The 13,718-nt window shown below is 42.5% G+C and overlaps 1 protein-coding gene across 3 annotated transcripts in view; it reads left to right on the plus strand.

The window, feature by feature from the left end:
* Positions 1-11,967, plus strand: part of LOC306832873 (pleckstrin homology domain-containing family G member 1) — a 63,744-nt gene extending 51,777 nt beyond the window's left edge. For all 3 annotated transcript variants that reach the window (XM_079357893.1, XM_079357895.1, XM_079357894.1), the window contains exons 5-17: positions 103-149; positions 2,096-2,246; positions 2,664-2,795; positions 3,749-3,931; positions 4,032-4,127; positions 4,491-4,577; positions 5,018-5,051; positions 5,210-5,302; positions 5,388-5,449; positions 5,556-5,738; positions 5,856-5,975; positions 6,104-7,928; positions 8,929-11,967. In XM_079357893.1, coding sequence (XP_079214019.1) covers positions 103-149; positions 2,096-2,246; positions 2,664-2,795; positions 3,749-3,931; positions 4,032-4,127; positions 4,491-4,577; positions 5,018-5,051; positions 5,210-5,302; positions 5,388-5,449; positions 5,556-5,738; positions 5,856-5,975; positions 6,104-7,928; positions 8,929-9,938 — 4,023 coding nt within the window. In that variant the 3' untranslated portion in view covers positions 9,939-11,967. The remainder of the gene's footprint in view (positions 1-102; positions 150-2,095; positions 2,247-2,663; positions 2,796-3,748; positions 3,932-4,031; positions 4,128-4,490; positions 4,578-5,017; positions 5,052-5,209; positions 5,303-5,387; positions 5,450-5,555; positions 5,739-5,855; positions 5,976-6,103; positions 7,929-8,928) is intronic.
* Positions 11,968-13,718: the final 1,751 nt, after the last annotated feature.

Here is a 13,718-nt window from a genome sequence, read left to right on the forward strand (position 1 = left end):
GCGGACACACATACTCATTAAAATGACGTCATCAGTTCAGTTTCTCCTGCTTTATGTTACTTGAATGTGTCGACTAATTTCCCCTTCTTGTGTTTTTTTCAGAGTGAAGAATTCCACATTTATACTCAGTACTGCACCAACTACCCACGGTAAGACAGAGCGTCTTCAGTCTACTGTACAAAAAGAAAAAAAGAACTCGTCCTGTTATCATTGTCATCTTATCTTCATCTCACCTGCACACACCGTCTTCCCAGGGTCTCACATAGCTCCATTGTGCGTGCCGATCAATGCACTACTCTTTTTTTTTTTCCTCTGATAAACTGACGCGCTCCACAGACGGTGCTTCAGAAGGAGTCAAAGTGTCTACCTTCAGATGTGCCTCAGGGTTCAACTCCCTCTCTCTCTCCTCACCTGGTGCCCCATTTTTTCCCTGCAACTCTTTTATTTGTTGCCTATTGACAGAGTTACAGCTCACACACTGACAGATGGGGCATTATAGATGTCACCTTATCATAGCTAACACTGATAATGTTTTATGGAGCTGTGTGAGTTTGCTCCCATGGGACGCCTATGTGGATCCCTTAGGAGTTTTTGTTTGTCACTGAGTACATTGTGTGCGATTTAATGGGCTGAAATGTGAGGCTTTTCTTTACACCACGTTGTACACTCCCCCAAGCTGCCTTTTTTTTCTCTCCGTGTATGATCAGAAAGGCACGTGGGGGACGAGCTATTCACTAATTGAAATCTGATTACAGTATGTGTGAGTTTGTATGTGCGTCTCTGAAGGGACTATTGTCAGCTGTTTGAGATAGACCTTCGACCACTTCCGCACCACAGCTGGTGACCCCACCAAGGTCACACACGACAGACAGACAGACAGACAGACCCCCACAAACACACACACACACACACACACACACACACACACACACACACACACACACACACACACACACACACAGGCTGCAGATGTATCGTGGTCTTGCTGAGCTTTGAGGTCGGGTTTCCTCCAGAACAATGTGAGGCCTGTGTGGAGCTTCACTGGAATTTAGACATGCAGACATGCACATGCATGCGCTCACACACACGCGCTGTTTCTCTCACACACACAAATAGACTAAAGGCAAGTTTTAGACAACTGTCTTTTCCTGTCATTTCCCCCTGTGCATCTGTATACATGCAAACAAACACACACTTAGATTTGTGGTGAAAAAGCTCATTTTTCCACACACTGTAAAACACCTTGAGTAACCAAATATCGTTCTTACAAGGTTTTAACCATATCATTATTTTTTTTTTTTTGGTAGGGTTGTGAGGTTGTATGATATTCACCAATAATCAGTTACTGCTGAAGAGGAAAATAAGAGCTCTCTGGTTGAGCATCATATACTGGAGCACGAAATTTAATAAATAATGATGTCAATGGAATTTCTATATTTTAAGTGCTGAGACCATTAAAGAACAAATTGACCACTTTTGACACCCATCTGAGCAGCAGTCTCACACTGACCTTCAAAGATGGGTGAAAGAACTATCTATCTTTATCAGCAGCTATGATTGGAAGATACCCGCCAAGTTCAGACAGCTGACAAAAAAAAAAAGCCAACATCAGCAAATAAAAATCCATGTCCATGTGGGCATGTGAGTATTGTTTGAAGAAAACCTGAAACATATCTGACCCAATCCTTCACTCAAGAGTTTTCTGTGATAAATGTAACATTTGAAAATAGTCAGTACTGTATATGGACACACACAGGAGAGTGCGTTTTGCTCTTTTCGGCAGCACAACTAAAAAGTTTTAACGCCGTGGCTTGGATGGAGAATATCAGTGAATGTTTTGAACATTTTTGGATTAAGATCATAAAATAATGTTTTACTTTCATTAAAGACGGATTGATGGAAATCGTCGCCATGTTTACACATAGTGCCGAAATCTGTTCTTTTTTTTTTTGTCTGTTCGCACTCTGGCCTATGATAGCATTGTCTGTCAGGACATGCATTACAACTCTCTCTCGTCATCACTGTCAGGTTACACTTTATTACTCATCTGATATCTTATTCCTGGGCTTTTTTTTTTTTTTTTTTGCCTCCACAGGTCGGTGGCTGTGCTAACAGAATGCATGAGGAACAAGGCGTTGGCCAAGTTTTTCCGCGAGCGCCAGGAATCTCTGAGGCACTCCTTGCCCCTGGGCTCCTACCTGCTCAAGCCAGTGCAGAGGATCCTTAAGTACCACCTACTGCTACATGTACGTTTGTCTGTGTGTTATCTATCACACGCACGCATGCACACAAAGGACTCTTTGCCCACTGAAATACAAGAACAGGCACAAACCTGTAAGCACACAATAATGTTTTTTATCTTTAGTAATACACATGATTTGCACTATGGTTAAATAACAGCATTTCTGGATCAGCTCCCAATGACAGTCTCCACTGGAGAGGCCAAATGTTTAGACATATGGCACCCAGTACAGATCTTCCTGTATATGCACACTGCTTGCATTACATGTGCAGTAACTGTATGTTTGTATGCAGGAACACACACACATGGTTAGCCTGTATGGGTTGACCCCTTCATGAACACGCATGTGCATCTTGTGTTGGAGCAAGTGCATGCAATATGTGCAAATACTTACTGTGTGTGTGCGTGTGTGTGTTTGCAGGAGATTGCCAACCACATGGAGAAGGACACAGAGATGTACGAGGTCGTGCAGGAAGCCATAGAAACCATGCAGAGAGTGGCTTGGCACATCAACGACATGAAGAGGAAACATGAACATGCCGTTAGGTTGCAGGTATAACAAGTTAAAAAATGTGTAGCAACAATCTGCCAAATTGTGCGAAAACATGACAATTCAGATTCTTTATTGTCCCACAAAGGGTAAATTGGTATTGCAGCAGGAGTACAGAGAAGACGAAAAACATCGCTGTAGAAACAAAAATTAAAAACAAAAAAAGAAATCAGGCAGCAGATAGATATAAAAGATATAAATCCACGTAATAAGATCAGTCAAGAGCACAAACCAAAAAGGGAATTCCTACCAAGTTATTAAAGTGCGAAGTGGAGGTGTGCAAAAAGAGCAATAGGATTTTTGACTTGTTAAATCCTAAGCATGTGATATCGTCATGATCTACCTGTCCTGCACAACATCCATGCCTCTCATTACACCGATACCTAAAACAGCCGCAGTAGTTTCAAGGTTTCCAAGGAGCCACTTCATTTTATTGTTCTACAGAAAAGTTATGTGAAGTCTAGGTTTGAATCAGCCAAGCTTCTGATCCTCCCTACGTCTTACGTAAGTCACTGCATTTTCCACCGGGCTAATGATGGCCTTGCGTAAGGAAGACATAAAAAGGGAGCTTGTTTTTTTTTATCAGCTGGGAGCCAGAAGGGTCAAGTGAATGGAGGAATGTGCTTGGAAGAGTTTACTGTCAGTGTCTAGAGAAAGGAGGGGCTTGATTTAAAACAAAAAAAAATCCCATTTTGTTTTATCCTTCTCTTAAGCTTCATTTAACTCATTCTCCTTCTTCCCTCATTTATCAAGGAAACACATAATCCATCAATTTCCTTTACGCTATTTTTACAGGCACCTTGGGAAATAACATATCATAATATATAATATTATTTTGTTCAATGTGTTAACTTTCAGTATTCTTTTAAATTTCCAGTTTTATATTGCAATTGCACCATTGTGTTTCCTCTCCTATGTTGTTGATCCCGTTCCCTGTATTCCGGACATTTCTGCAGGAAATCCAGAGCTTGCTGACCAACTGGAAGGGACCGGATCTTATTGGCTACGGAGAGTTGGTTCTTGAAGGAACGTTTCGTCTGCAGCGAGCCAAAAATGAGAGAACTCTCTTCCTGTTTGACAAGCTCCTGCTAATTACAAAGAAGCGAGAAGAAACCTATACATACAAGGCCCACATACTGGTCAGTGACGCTACTACAAGTCTGAAACGTCCCAAAGAGATACAAAATGTGAAAAAGGTCTGAGGAGTAACAGAGATGTTTTCCTGATTGTGTTTTGCAGTGCTGTAACCTGATGCTGGTGGAAGTTATTCCTAAAGAACCTCTGAGCTTCAGTGTGTTTCACTACAAAAACCCCAAACTTCAGCACACGGTCCAGGTAAAGCACGTAGCATAAGAGAGCCCTCATCTTAACAAAAGTCTTTGTGAATGTTCGTGCATGTTTTGCCTGAACTGTTCAGCTACCTGCACCATTAAGCAAGACTGTGTTCAGTAAGTGTAAAGATTATTTGCAGGTGTCTGAATGTTTTTGAAAGGGTCTAGGCTCACTTCAGTGTCCAGACTTGTTGAGTGTTTAGAAGTTAATGACAGCCTTTGTTGTTACCTTACCAGTGTGTTCAGTGTAAGCTCTAAAATATAAAAGATGGTCTATGGGATGTAAGAGAGTTTATCCCGACCCTCTAAGTTGCCTTTTTAAACGTACATATTATCTAATGCTTTATGTTTTGTGCTGTGCCTTCAGGCCAAATCCCAGCCAGACAAGCGCATGTGGATCTTACATCTAAAGAGACTCATACTTGAAAACCATCCTGCTAAAATCCCAGCCAAGGTAAGAGCAGCTCTTCACTTGACAGTTCAATCCCTGTTCACTGATGGCTAAAACACACTGTCTTTCGTTGGATGTCTTGGAAATGTCACTCCCGCTCGCCCACTTTGTTTAACCTTCAAGTCCAACCCCCCCCCCCCCCCCCCCCCCCCCCCCTCTATATCCCAACTTCAGTCCATTTTTCCCCCCTTTCATGTGCTCTGATTTCTTCAAGTCATTCATTTTCTATTTGCCACTCTTCTGTTTCTTCATATACTTTCATGGAAACTTTTTTTCTCCAGAGGTGAATGTCACTTAAAAAGTTTACTGTGAATGCATAAAGGGGCTGCTTGTTTATGAGCCATACTTAGCTACCGTTGACTCAGGACTGTAATGTGGCGCCATCTAGTGTCGAAGCTTTTGTTCATCCATGACTGAACCTCCTTTTGTTGCTCTGATTCCAGGCTAAACAGGCCATTTTGGAGATGGATGCAATGCGTGAGTACCAAAAAAATTATCATTTATGTTGTTCAAACTATCTTGTGAAATCACAATGTCCTTGTTTTTTTTTTGTCCTTGTATGTAAATGTGGTGTATTGATATTTGATGCATTCTAAATCTTATTACCTTTCTTGGGACATTTTCCTGTCCAACAGATCATCCAGGGTTTCATTACAGCCCTGACGGGGACAAGAAGGATTCCTCTCAGACAAAGGAGGGTCCGACCCCTCGCAGAGGACGCAGAAAAGGTATTTACTGTTTTTGAAAGGATGGCACATCTTGAAAGGCAGAACTCTGGACATCTTTTAATAATTCATATCTGTGACTTTTCAGAACCTCTATCTAAACTGTTGAAAAATGCAAAGCAAAACGCTGCCAACACTGATGGCGAGAAGGTGAGCAAAAACGCACATATTAGTCGCATGTTGAAGCATGTGTAAGCGCGCTCACACGGATTTGTTTGACACCTTAAAAAAAAAAAAACGTTCTTCTCTCCAACAGACAAGTCTTGGAGCGACCCTGCTGTCACCTGTGTCCCAGCTGGCTTTAGGCACAATCGGTCGCAGTCGCAGCCTCATCAACCAGTCACAGGAATCCCTCGACCCTGGGGATCACTATGACCACAGTGACAGGGAGGAGGAGCCACATCCGCAAGATGCTGATGATGAAGATGACAGTGGCCTGGTGAGTTTGAAGCTGCCCTATGAGTTTAAATACAACATTAACACTTAAAGAAGTACACTTTCAGCGTTGTTTTACCAGCTTCAAACATTTTTTTAATTCTACAACCTCTTCATTCAGGGAGGCCGAAAGCGGTTGCGAGTCCCCGGAAAAAGCAGCCGGAAGAGGCTTAACCCTCAGGCGTCTGTGGACAGTATAGAACAGTGGAAAAGCTTCAACATGAGTCCTTCAGACATACAGGTATTACATACGATACTTCATAATACACATTTTAGTCCCCTCAGGGACGTTTTTTCTTGAGAATCTAGATGATTTGACGCTACCTTAACTTCAACTAAAACAACAATTTTTGCCTCCCGTTATCCCAGAGAGCCAGAGAATCCCTCGTTCGAGAAGGAAGTCACCACCCGCCACTACTCAGGACACCCAATGTTACAGAGGAACCTCCAGAGTCCCCCATTCCCTCTGTGGTAGTGACAGAAAGTGACAATTCTGTACGGAACATCTGGGCTGACCACCGAGCTCGCAGGGCCATGTTCCCCACCCGCCAGCGAACCATGCAGCCCGATGACGAGGATGAAGACATCTACCAGATGTTTGTCCCCACCGAGCAAAGTGTCCCAGAGCCAGAGGTGACAGCGGAGAGGTCAGAGGTCACCTCTTCTCCAAAGACTGCTCGACCCTGTAGCTGGCACACTGAACAGGTTCCAACTGTGCAGATTGACCCACCACCCGATGGTTGCAGAGTCCTGCGGAGGGCAAGCAGTGCAGGGGAAAAGGCTACAGAAGCTGGGCAGACACCTGACGATGACCAGCCTGGGCACAGCCAATTAGAAGTGATCCACACTGAATCATCAAGCAATGACTTATCAGGATCCTCCTCAGCCGAGCAGCTGACATTAGATGATATTGAAAATGTATATGACAACATCAGCTACGAGGACCTTAAGAGCATGGGCCTTGTCAGAAGAGACCCTGAGGACAACCAGGCCGGGAAAGAAACTTCTGTAGATGTACAGGGTTCCCAGGGGAAGGCAGCAGGGGTTCTAAACGAGCCTGAGGTTCCAGTGGTCACAAAGCCTATCACTGAGCCTGAGAGCTCCTCTGATAACAACCAGTCTTCAACACAAGTTGTAAGGCCATTTGAGCTCAAGATTGTTGAGGAGAGTATCTATGACACCATCTGTTTCAGGGAGCCCCCATCAACGGAGGTCAAAGGAATGAGTGAAGGCAACAAGCTAAAGCAAGAGAGAGACAGTCTGATGGCATCGGAACAAGACCTAACTGGAAGCCTTGGAGCTTTTGTGTCCGAGGAGAGCCTCCACTTTGGAGAGGATGATGGACATGACACCTCCCACCCTGTCACATGTTCCTCTGAGCCGGACTATTCCTCCTCATCTGCCTCTGAGACGTTCTCTCACCACCCGCAGAAAGGGGATAAGATGTCAGAACACGTCGATGAGATCTGGAACGATCTGGAAAACTACATCAAGAACAACGAGAAGAAGGCTGATAAACTGCCTGCTGCCTTCCCTGTTAATGCCAATGAGTCGCCCAAGAAGGCTTCTTCAGTCAAAAACAGTCCCACCAAGACCCCACTTGTAAATAGTCCTCAACCAGCCAACCCTTCAACCAAGAGTCCCCCAGCACATCAGCCTAAACCTCCCCCTCTTACTTCTACCCAGTCTTTCACTATCCCAGTCATCCACCTCCCTGACCTTCAAAGTGACCCCACTGCATTCGAAGAAAATATTAGTCCTCCTCCTGCCTCGCGCCCCCTCCCTGCCACCCCTGAGCCCCTCCCAGGAACAGTGAAGAACATCCGGAAAAGACTGGCCCGCCTGAGCAGTGGCAGCTTCCGCCTAGAGGACGACGACCTGGTGGAGCTTCCTACACGAAAGGACCTCCATGGCTTATTTCCAGGGGAGTTAGCAGGTCTAGACTCCCCCCTGAGCAACTCCTCTCTCCTGCTGGGCGAGTCTTTGGACTTGTCCTTGGAACTGATGGACAAATCAAAAAGCCGTGTGTTCCTGATGGCCCGTCAGTACAGCCAGAAGATTAAGAAAGCCAACCAGCTGCTGCGCATGAGGAGCATGGACCCTGGGGACGCATCTACCCGGGCCCGGAATGAGAAGAAGCAGAAAGACCTGGCAGCCATCTTGGAAGAGAAAAAACAAGGGGGTGCTGCTATAGGTAAGAAAAAACTGTTCTCATAATAACTATATCTAACCCTCTCTACAGTAACCCAACAAAAGGCAGATAAACGTAGTTGTAGAACATCAATTGAAAGAAAGAGGGGTGTGTTGCCCTCAGGACTTTGTGAAAAGCAAAATAGAGATTAATGCGGTGTTAGTATTTCAGTGTTTATTATGTACAGTACTGTATTAAATTGGTGTCTGAGCATAAATTGGTGAGTAGAAAAGACTTCAAGGGAAGGTCTGTGGCTGTCGTGAAGTTATTTGCTCTTTACAGTGGCCTCATTTTTTGCACAACTGAAATGATGTTACAGACGTCAGAGGACCAAATTCTAGATGCTATTAAAGGGTACATATTATCCCCCTTGTTCACCTTTTCAAACAGTCCCCTGTGCTCTAAATGAAACATCTGTGCTGTGCTTTGGTCCAAATATAACATGAATCAAGCACCAGAGGATGTTTGTGACCCTGTAGAAACCAGCTCTCTCAGAACGCTCTATTTGGTGTGTGTCTCTTTAAATACAATGAGACTGCCTGAGTTTTCCCAGTAGACATCGCTCCTCTGTATTAGACGATTAAAAATGGCAGACCTGCCCAAAAGTTTAGGCTGGGGGTGGAGAAAACAAGGGAAGGGATTTTTTCTTTTTTTTTTTTTTTTCTTTTACTGAAATACAACTGGTGATGTCACAAACTGGGAAAATTTGAAACAGAGCATTTTTCTCTGTATGGTAAGACGTGTGCAGGCCACACACAAATGACTGGATGGATTTATTTCAAATTGTGTGGGTCAAATGACACTCGGGTTACCCAAATAAATGTTCAAAACCTTGTAAAAGTGGATTTTTCATGACTGTGTTATGTGACTGAACTGAACGATCAGAAATGTTAGCAAGAAAAAAAATGAAATGATTGCAAATTTAAAAAACAGATGCAAAATTCTTGTAATACATATACATACAGACAGTTTCTTTACTTACATTCTTCTGTTCCCTCTTTAGGTGCCAGGATAGCTGAGTACTCCCAGCTCTATGACCAGGTCATGTTTAAAGACCCTTCTGGTACAGCTGGTCAGGCGTCTGTTTCCCCACATCATTCCCATCCAGGGCTGCCTTATTCTCCGTCCATGCCTGAGACCTCTTTGGAGGAGGACTGGCTCCACTCCACATACAGCAATGGGGAGCTGGCTAGCTTCATCTCTTCATCCAGTGAAGGGGAGGATGCTCGGGTGTCTTCTACCCCGCATCGCGGACTTACGTCCTCCTCCTCCATCCCGTCTCTGAAGTCTTTACCTCCCTCTCCGAACTCCCCACCGACCCAGAGATGGAGCTCATGCATATCAGCACCAAGCGAAAAAGAAGAGCATGTGTACAGTACCATAAAGAGACATCCTTCGTTTAACGCTCCGTCTTTGCCGTCCACAAAGTCCTCAACGCCAGGTCACAGTCAGTCAGTCAGCTCTTTGGGAAACCAACAGCAGGAGAAGAACCAATCTGGACTCAAATGTAACGGACCCACCATGGATCGATCAACTGACAGACTCCATGGTCCAAGTCTGGGCCGTGCTGGTCGGCAGAGTAGCCTCCCAGAGCGCTCCACCAAAGGACTCTCAGACCTCACTTTACACGACGGTCAACAGGTGGTGGTCCTGAACCGAGCCTCTGCACTGAGCATACTCAACGCCACCCAGAACTACCTGGCTAATTTTAAGGACAACGGGGAAGATGACGATGACTATGTAGAGATCCGCTCAGAGGACGAGAGCGAGCAGCAGCAGGAAAGGTTGACACAGCGAGACGGGAGCTCTGCAGTCCTTTCCAATCAGAACCGGAGTCTGGCCCACTCCCAGAGTCTGCCGTGCACACCTGTGCGCTCCTGTGACCCGCTTAGTGCTCTCGACCGGGAGCAGCTGGAGAAGTATCTCTGGAGCGAGCCGCAGCACAACCAACCTAAAATCGTCCAGTCTCTGAGAGAGAAGTTTCAGTGTTTGAGCTCCAGCAGCTTCGCCTGAGCCCGGACGACTACAAGCCAAATACAAACACAAAGCATAGCAACACAAGGGACACTGCTGCTTTACCTTGAATGCCCTTCATCTCTTCACATCACTTAAATATATCACACAAATATTTCTCAACAAAGATCAATAGCTATTTCCTTCATCGGGCACAGACATAATTATGTTTTTTAACTCCTGAACTCTCTGTGACAGGGCTTAAAAATGTAACACACGAGTATTACTAACATTTAAATCGCCACATCAATCTGCATGTGAGCTGCCTTAGCACTTCCAGGTCCAAATACTCCTCTTGTGTATTTATCAAAGAGATCTTGCTGGGATGTGGAAGCAAAAAGTGGTCCAATTGAAAATGGTCTCGGCTGTTAGCAGAGGCAGTCTCTGTGGCTGAATGAAATCAAGAGAGTTCGATCTATCTTACAGCATCATGTGTAAGCCTTGTAGGGATAATTTGAGTTTAAGCAGTTGATTCTGCAGGTGGGACTTGTGCCAATCAACTGTTGTACAGATTCAGTAGTTCAGAATATCTGGTACTGATTGTAAGATACAGAATCTATTATGTGCCCAATGTCCCAAACTAGAACAAGAATGAAAAAATGTGAGTATCTCGAACTCCTCATGTCAGGAACACCTCTTTGAGCTCTTTCTTTTAATATGCTGTTATGGTGGTTTAAACTGCATTTTCAGCACTAGTTCATCTTAGCCTCTAAAGGAGCAGTTAGTGGCTAGAGTTTTTATTAATGTGCTTACACTATCAAGCAGCTTTTAACAAGCAGCAATTTAAATCTGCTATCTTAAAAGTCTTCTGCACAGGCTGGATTGTCACTTTTAACAGCTTCTTATAACGTTAATTGTACCAAAAAAAGGAGGCAACTGTAAACAAATACATATTGGCTTCAACAACATCTTATAGGTTAAGTTATGACTAAATTGAAACAACTGTATTTCACTCTACCTGTCACCCAGGGTGTCATCACGCTTTAAAATCAGGAGAAGATGCTTCTATTTTAGGTAATCTATCAGCAATATTAGGAATTCACCTTTATATTCAACCTGTGAGTTTATCCGTCATGTGATGATGTAATATTATCAGGAGGCAATGTCGAGTAAAATGTGCATCTCAAGAGTGGAGTTTTTTTTAATCATGCTAAATTAGTTTTACAGAGGGACCATGGAGGAGAGGATCAGGGAGAGTTGGTTAAAAGGTTACAGTACTGTATTTGGTGTATATGATTTATTTTTTCCCAAGTGGATTGTCAACAGTTTGTTTATGTTATTGGACACTGGTGTCTCACTACTTCTACTACATCCACATTCACAGAGAGGGTATTGTTGTTTTCGGTCACTTCAGTATGGTTCATTAAACACAATTGTTTCCCCCCTTGTTTGGTGCATATTAAGGATTTATCAACTTTCTCAAAAACAAAAATGACTAAAGTTGTCCTATTTATTTTAAAGTTTCATTGTTTTGTTTTTTAGCCATGTCTGCTTTCACATAAAGCAACACAAGAAATGTAAAATAAAATAAAAAATATTTATTAATAGAAGGTTTTATTCCGTTTTAAGAGGCAAAGACACAATTTGAATCAAATACTGTGAATATTTTCAAAAGTGGGTTTCCGATCACGCACTGCTTAATATAAGTTCCAAATCACTCTGACACGTGAAAAGTTGACACACAAACAAAAGCACAATATCACGGCCTACTGATGACATCAGGAAATATGCATAAAACCCAAGTTAGGAATATGAAGTATGTTCTATTTTCATTTTACATTGTGTCCTCTGTTTCACAGGTGGGGATCGTTTGTCTTCGTTGACGCTGTTTTGCACTTTTCTGTCTTTTTTACGTTTGATTTGTAAACACTTTGTAAAGATGTACATTTTAGGAAAGTTATTCTTTTATGCCATAGGTATGCTTTATAATGCTTTAATGTTTAAGTTGAGTGTATTTTTTTTAACTGGCTAGTTGTCATTGCTCAACAAAACAATGTATTGGAGGTAATAAATGCCGATTAAACTCACACCTGCTTGTTTGTTTATTTGAATGCACAGGTTTCTATACTATTATATATTTTTATATCATGGTTTTGTTTATCCTTTTAATGACTAGAGACCAGGAAGTTTGACCAGAATTAAAGATGACGGTCATCTATTATTTATCATTAGACAATGTGTTTCAGAGAGCAGATACTCAGTTGTGAAAAGAAATAGTGAATCCAACAATTATTTTGAATAGATTTTTTTGCATTATTTTAAAGCATAGATGTCTATTTTTTACACAACCTAAAAATATTCTCACAGCTTGAGCAGTAAGAAATAAACGAGCTGCACTGATTAATTGATGCCAGTTCATGAACTTTCTTCAACCATTGGATTGATTATGACATTTATTTTACATTAATTCCATACTGTTTTCAGGCCACAAAATGCCAGAATGTGTTTCCGGTCATGTAACTACAGATGTAGTTTACAGAGGCCATTGAAGAAGCTGAATGAACTAACTTACTTTCTCTATACTATTATTGATATTGATTGGTTAATAAAATATTAATCATTTGACTGGAGAGAAAGGGAACAGTCCAGTTGAGTAAATAAGTGGATAAATCAGTCAAACCATTTATGTGAAGCTTGAATGATTTGACTTCCTCATGCTTGAATTTTAACCACGCTTTAAAAAGTAACTGAGTACAACAAGGGAGGAGAAGGCAAGAGGTTCAGGGTTCAAAACACGGGTAGTGTCTTTCACTCTGTGTGTTGAATGTTTTGGCTTTCTCCCTCTCAAGTCTCAATCACACTTGATCTGAAGTGAAAGTGTAAATACAGAAACGGGTAAGTAGAATAGTGCAAGAACTGCTAACCTCTTCAAGGCGCCCCATGTACAGAGGCCAAGGTCGTCATTGCAGCAGCCATGATTTGGAATCCGACCTCGGTGCTTTGCTGCATGCCATGCCCCACTCTCTCCTATCAATGTTTTCTGTCCATTCTAATGGCCCCAAAAAGAACAGTTAACTTACAGCAAGAGGTTTCAGAGTTGAAATCACAGCAGGGTTGTGTCTATATGCAGCTTGACTTGAGTTCAAACCATGCTATTCTATTGAATTTTTGTATGGGAAAGTACATGAACCATAACAAGCGAGCACTGCAATAAAGCCTGTTTAAATGTGTGCATGCGCTAACCACTGAGCTTAACCAGTTCCCCCCACTTTTTTTAAATAGCACACCTGGTTTTAAATTATTCTAACATTTGGGCTTCATAATTCTTTGATTAGATTATGTGTTAAATTTAGTCTTCTACCAACTACCCAGGCCAGCAATACACTAAATAGTAAGTACTGTAAAATAACAGTGAAGAGCTGGCAGCAGAGAAAAAGAGCAGACATGCATGAAGTCCTATTTAGAGTAGGAGGGTTTCTTCAGTAGCATGAATAAAAGACTAACAGCCTAACGTACCACATTTCTGACCACGCTCCAAGTTCACCACGCAACACCCACTTTTTCAAAAATACTGTAGTGTCCTGTAATTTAAAACGTCATTATTCTATTTAGGGCGTTTGTCATGTTACTTCAAGGTGAGCATCCCACAATGCATTGCCAACTACAGTTCTTAACTTTTTAACTATTAAATCAGTATTTTAAAATTAACAGCAATTAACAGCAATACAGTGTGATTTTTTCCAAGAGCTGTAAAAATCATGCTTAGGGGGATTTTAACATCATGCTTTAGGGGATTTTAACAAATGTGATTGTTGCCTCTCTCACACTTTTGTTGATTTT

The sequence above is a fragment of the Symphodus melops genome (assembly GCF_947650265.1).
Source record: "Symphodus melops genome assembly, chromosome: 1".
NCBI lineage: Eukaryota > Metazoa > Chordata > Actinopteri > Labriformes > Labridae > Symphodus > Symphodus melops.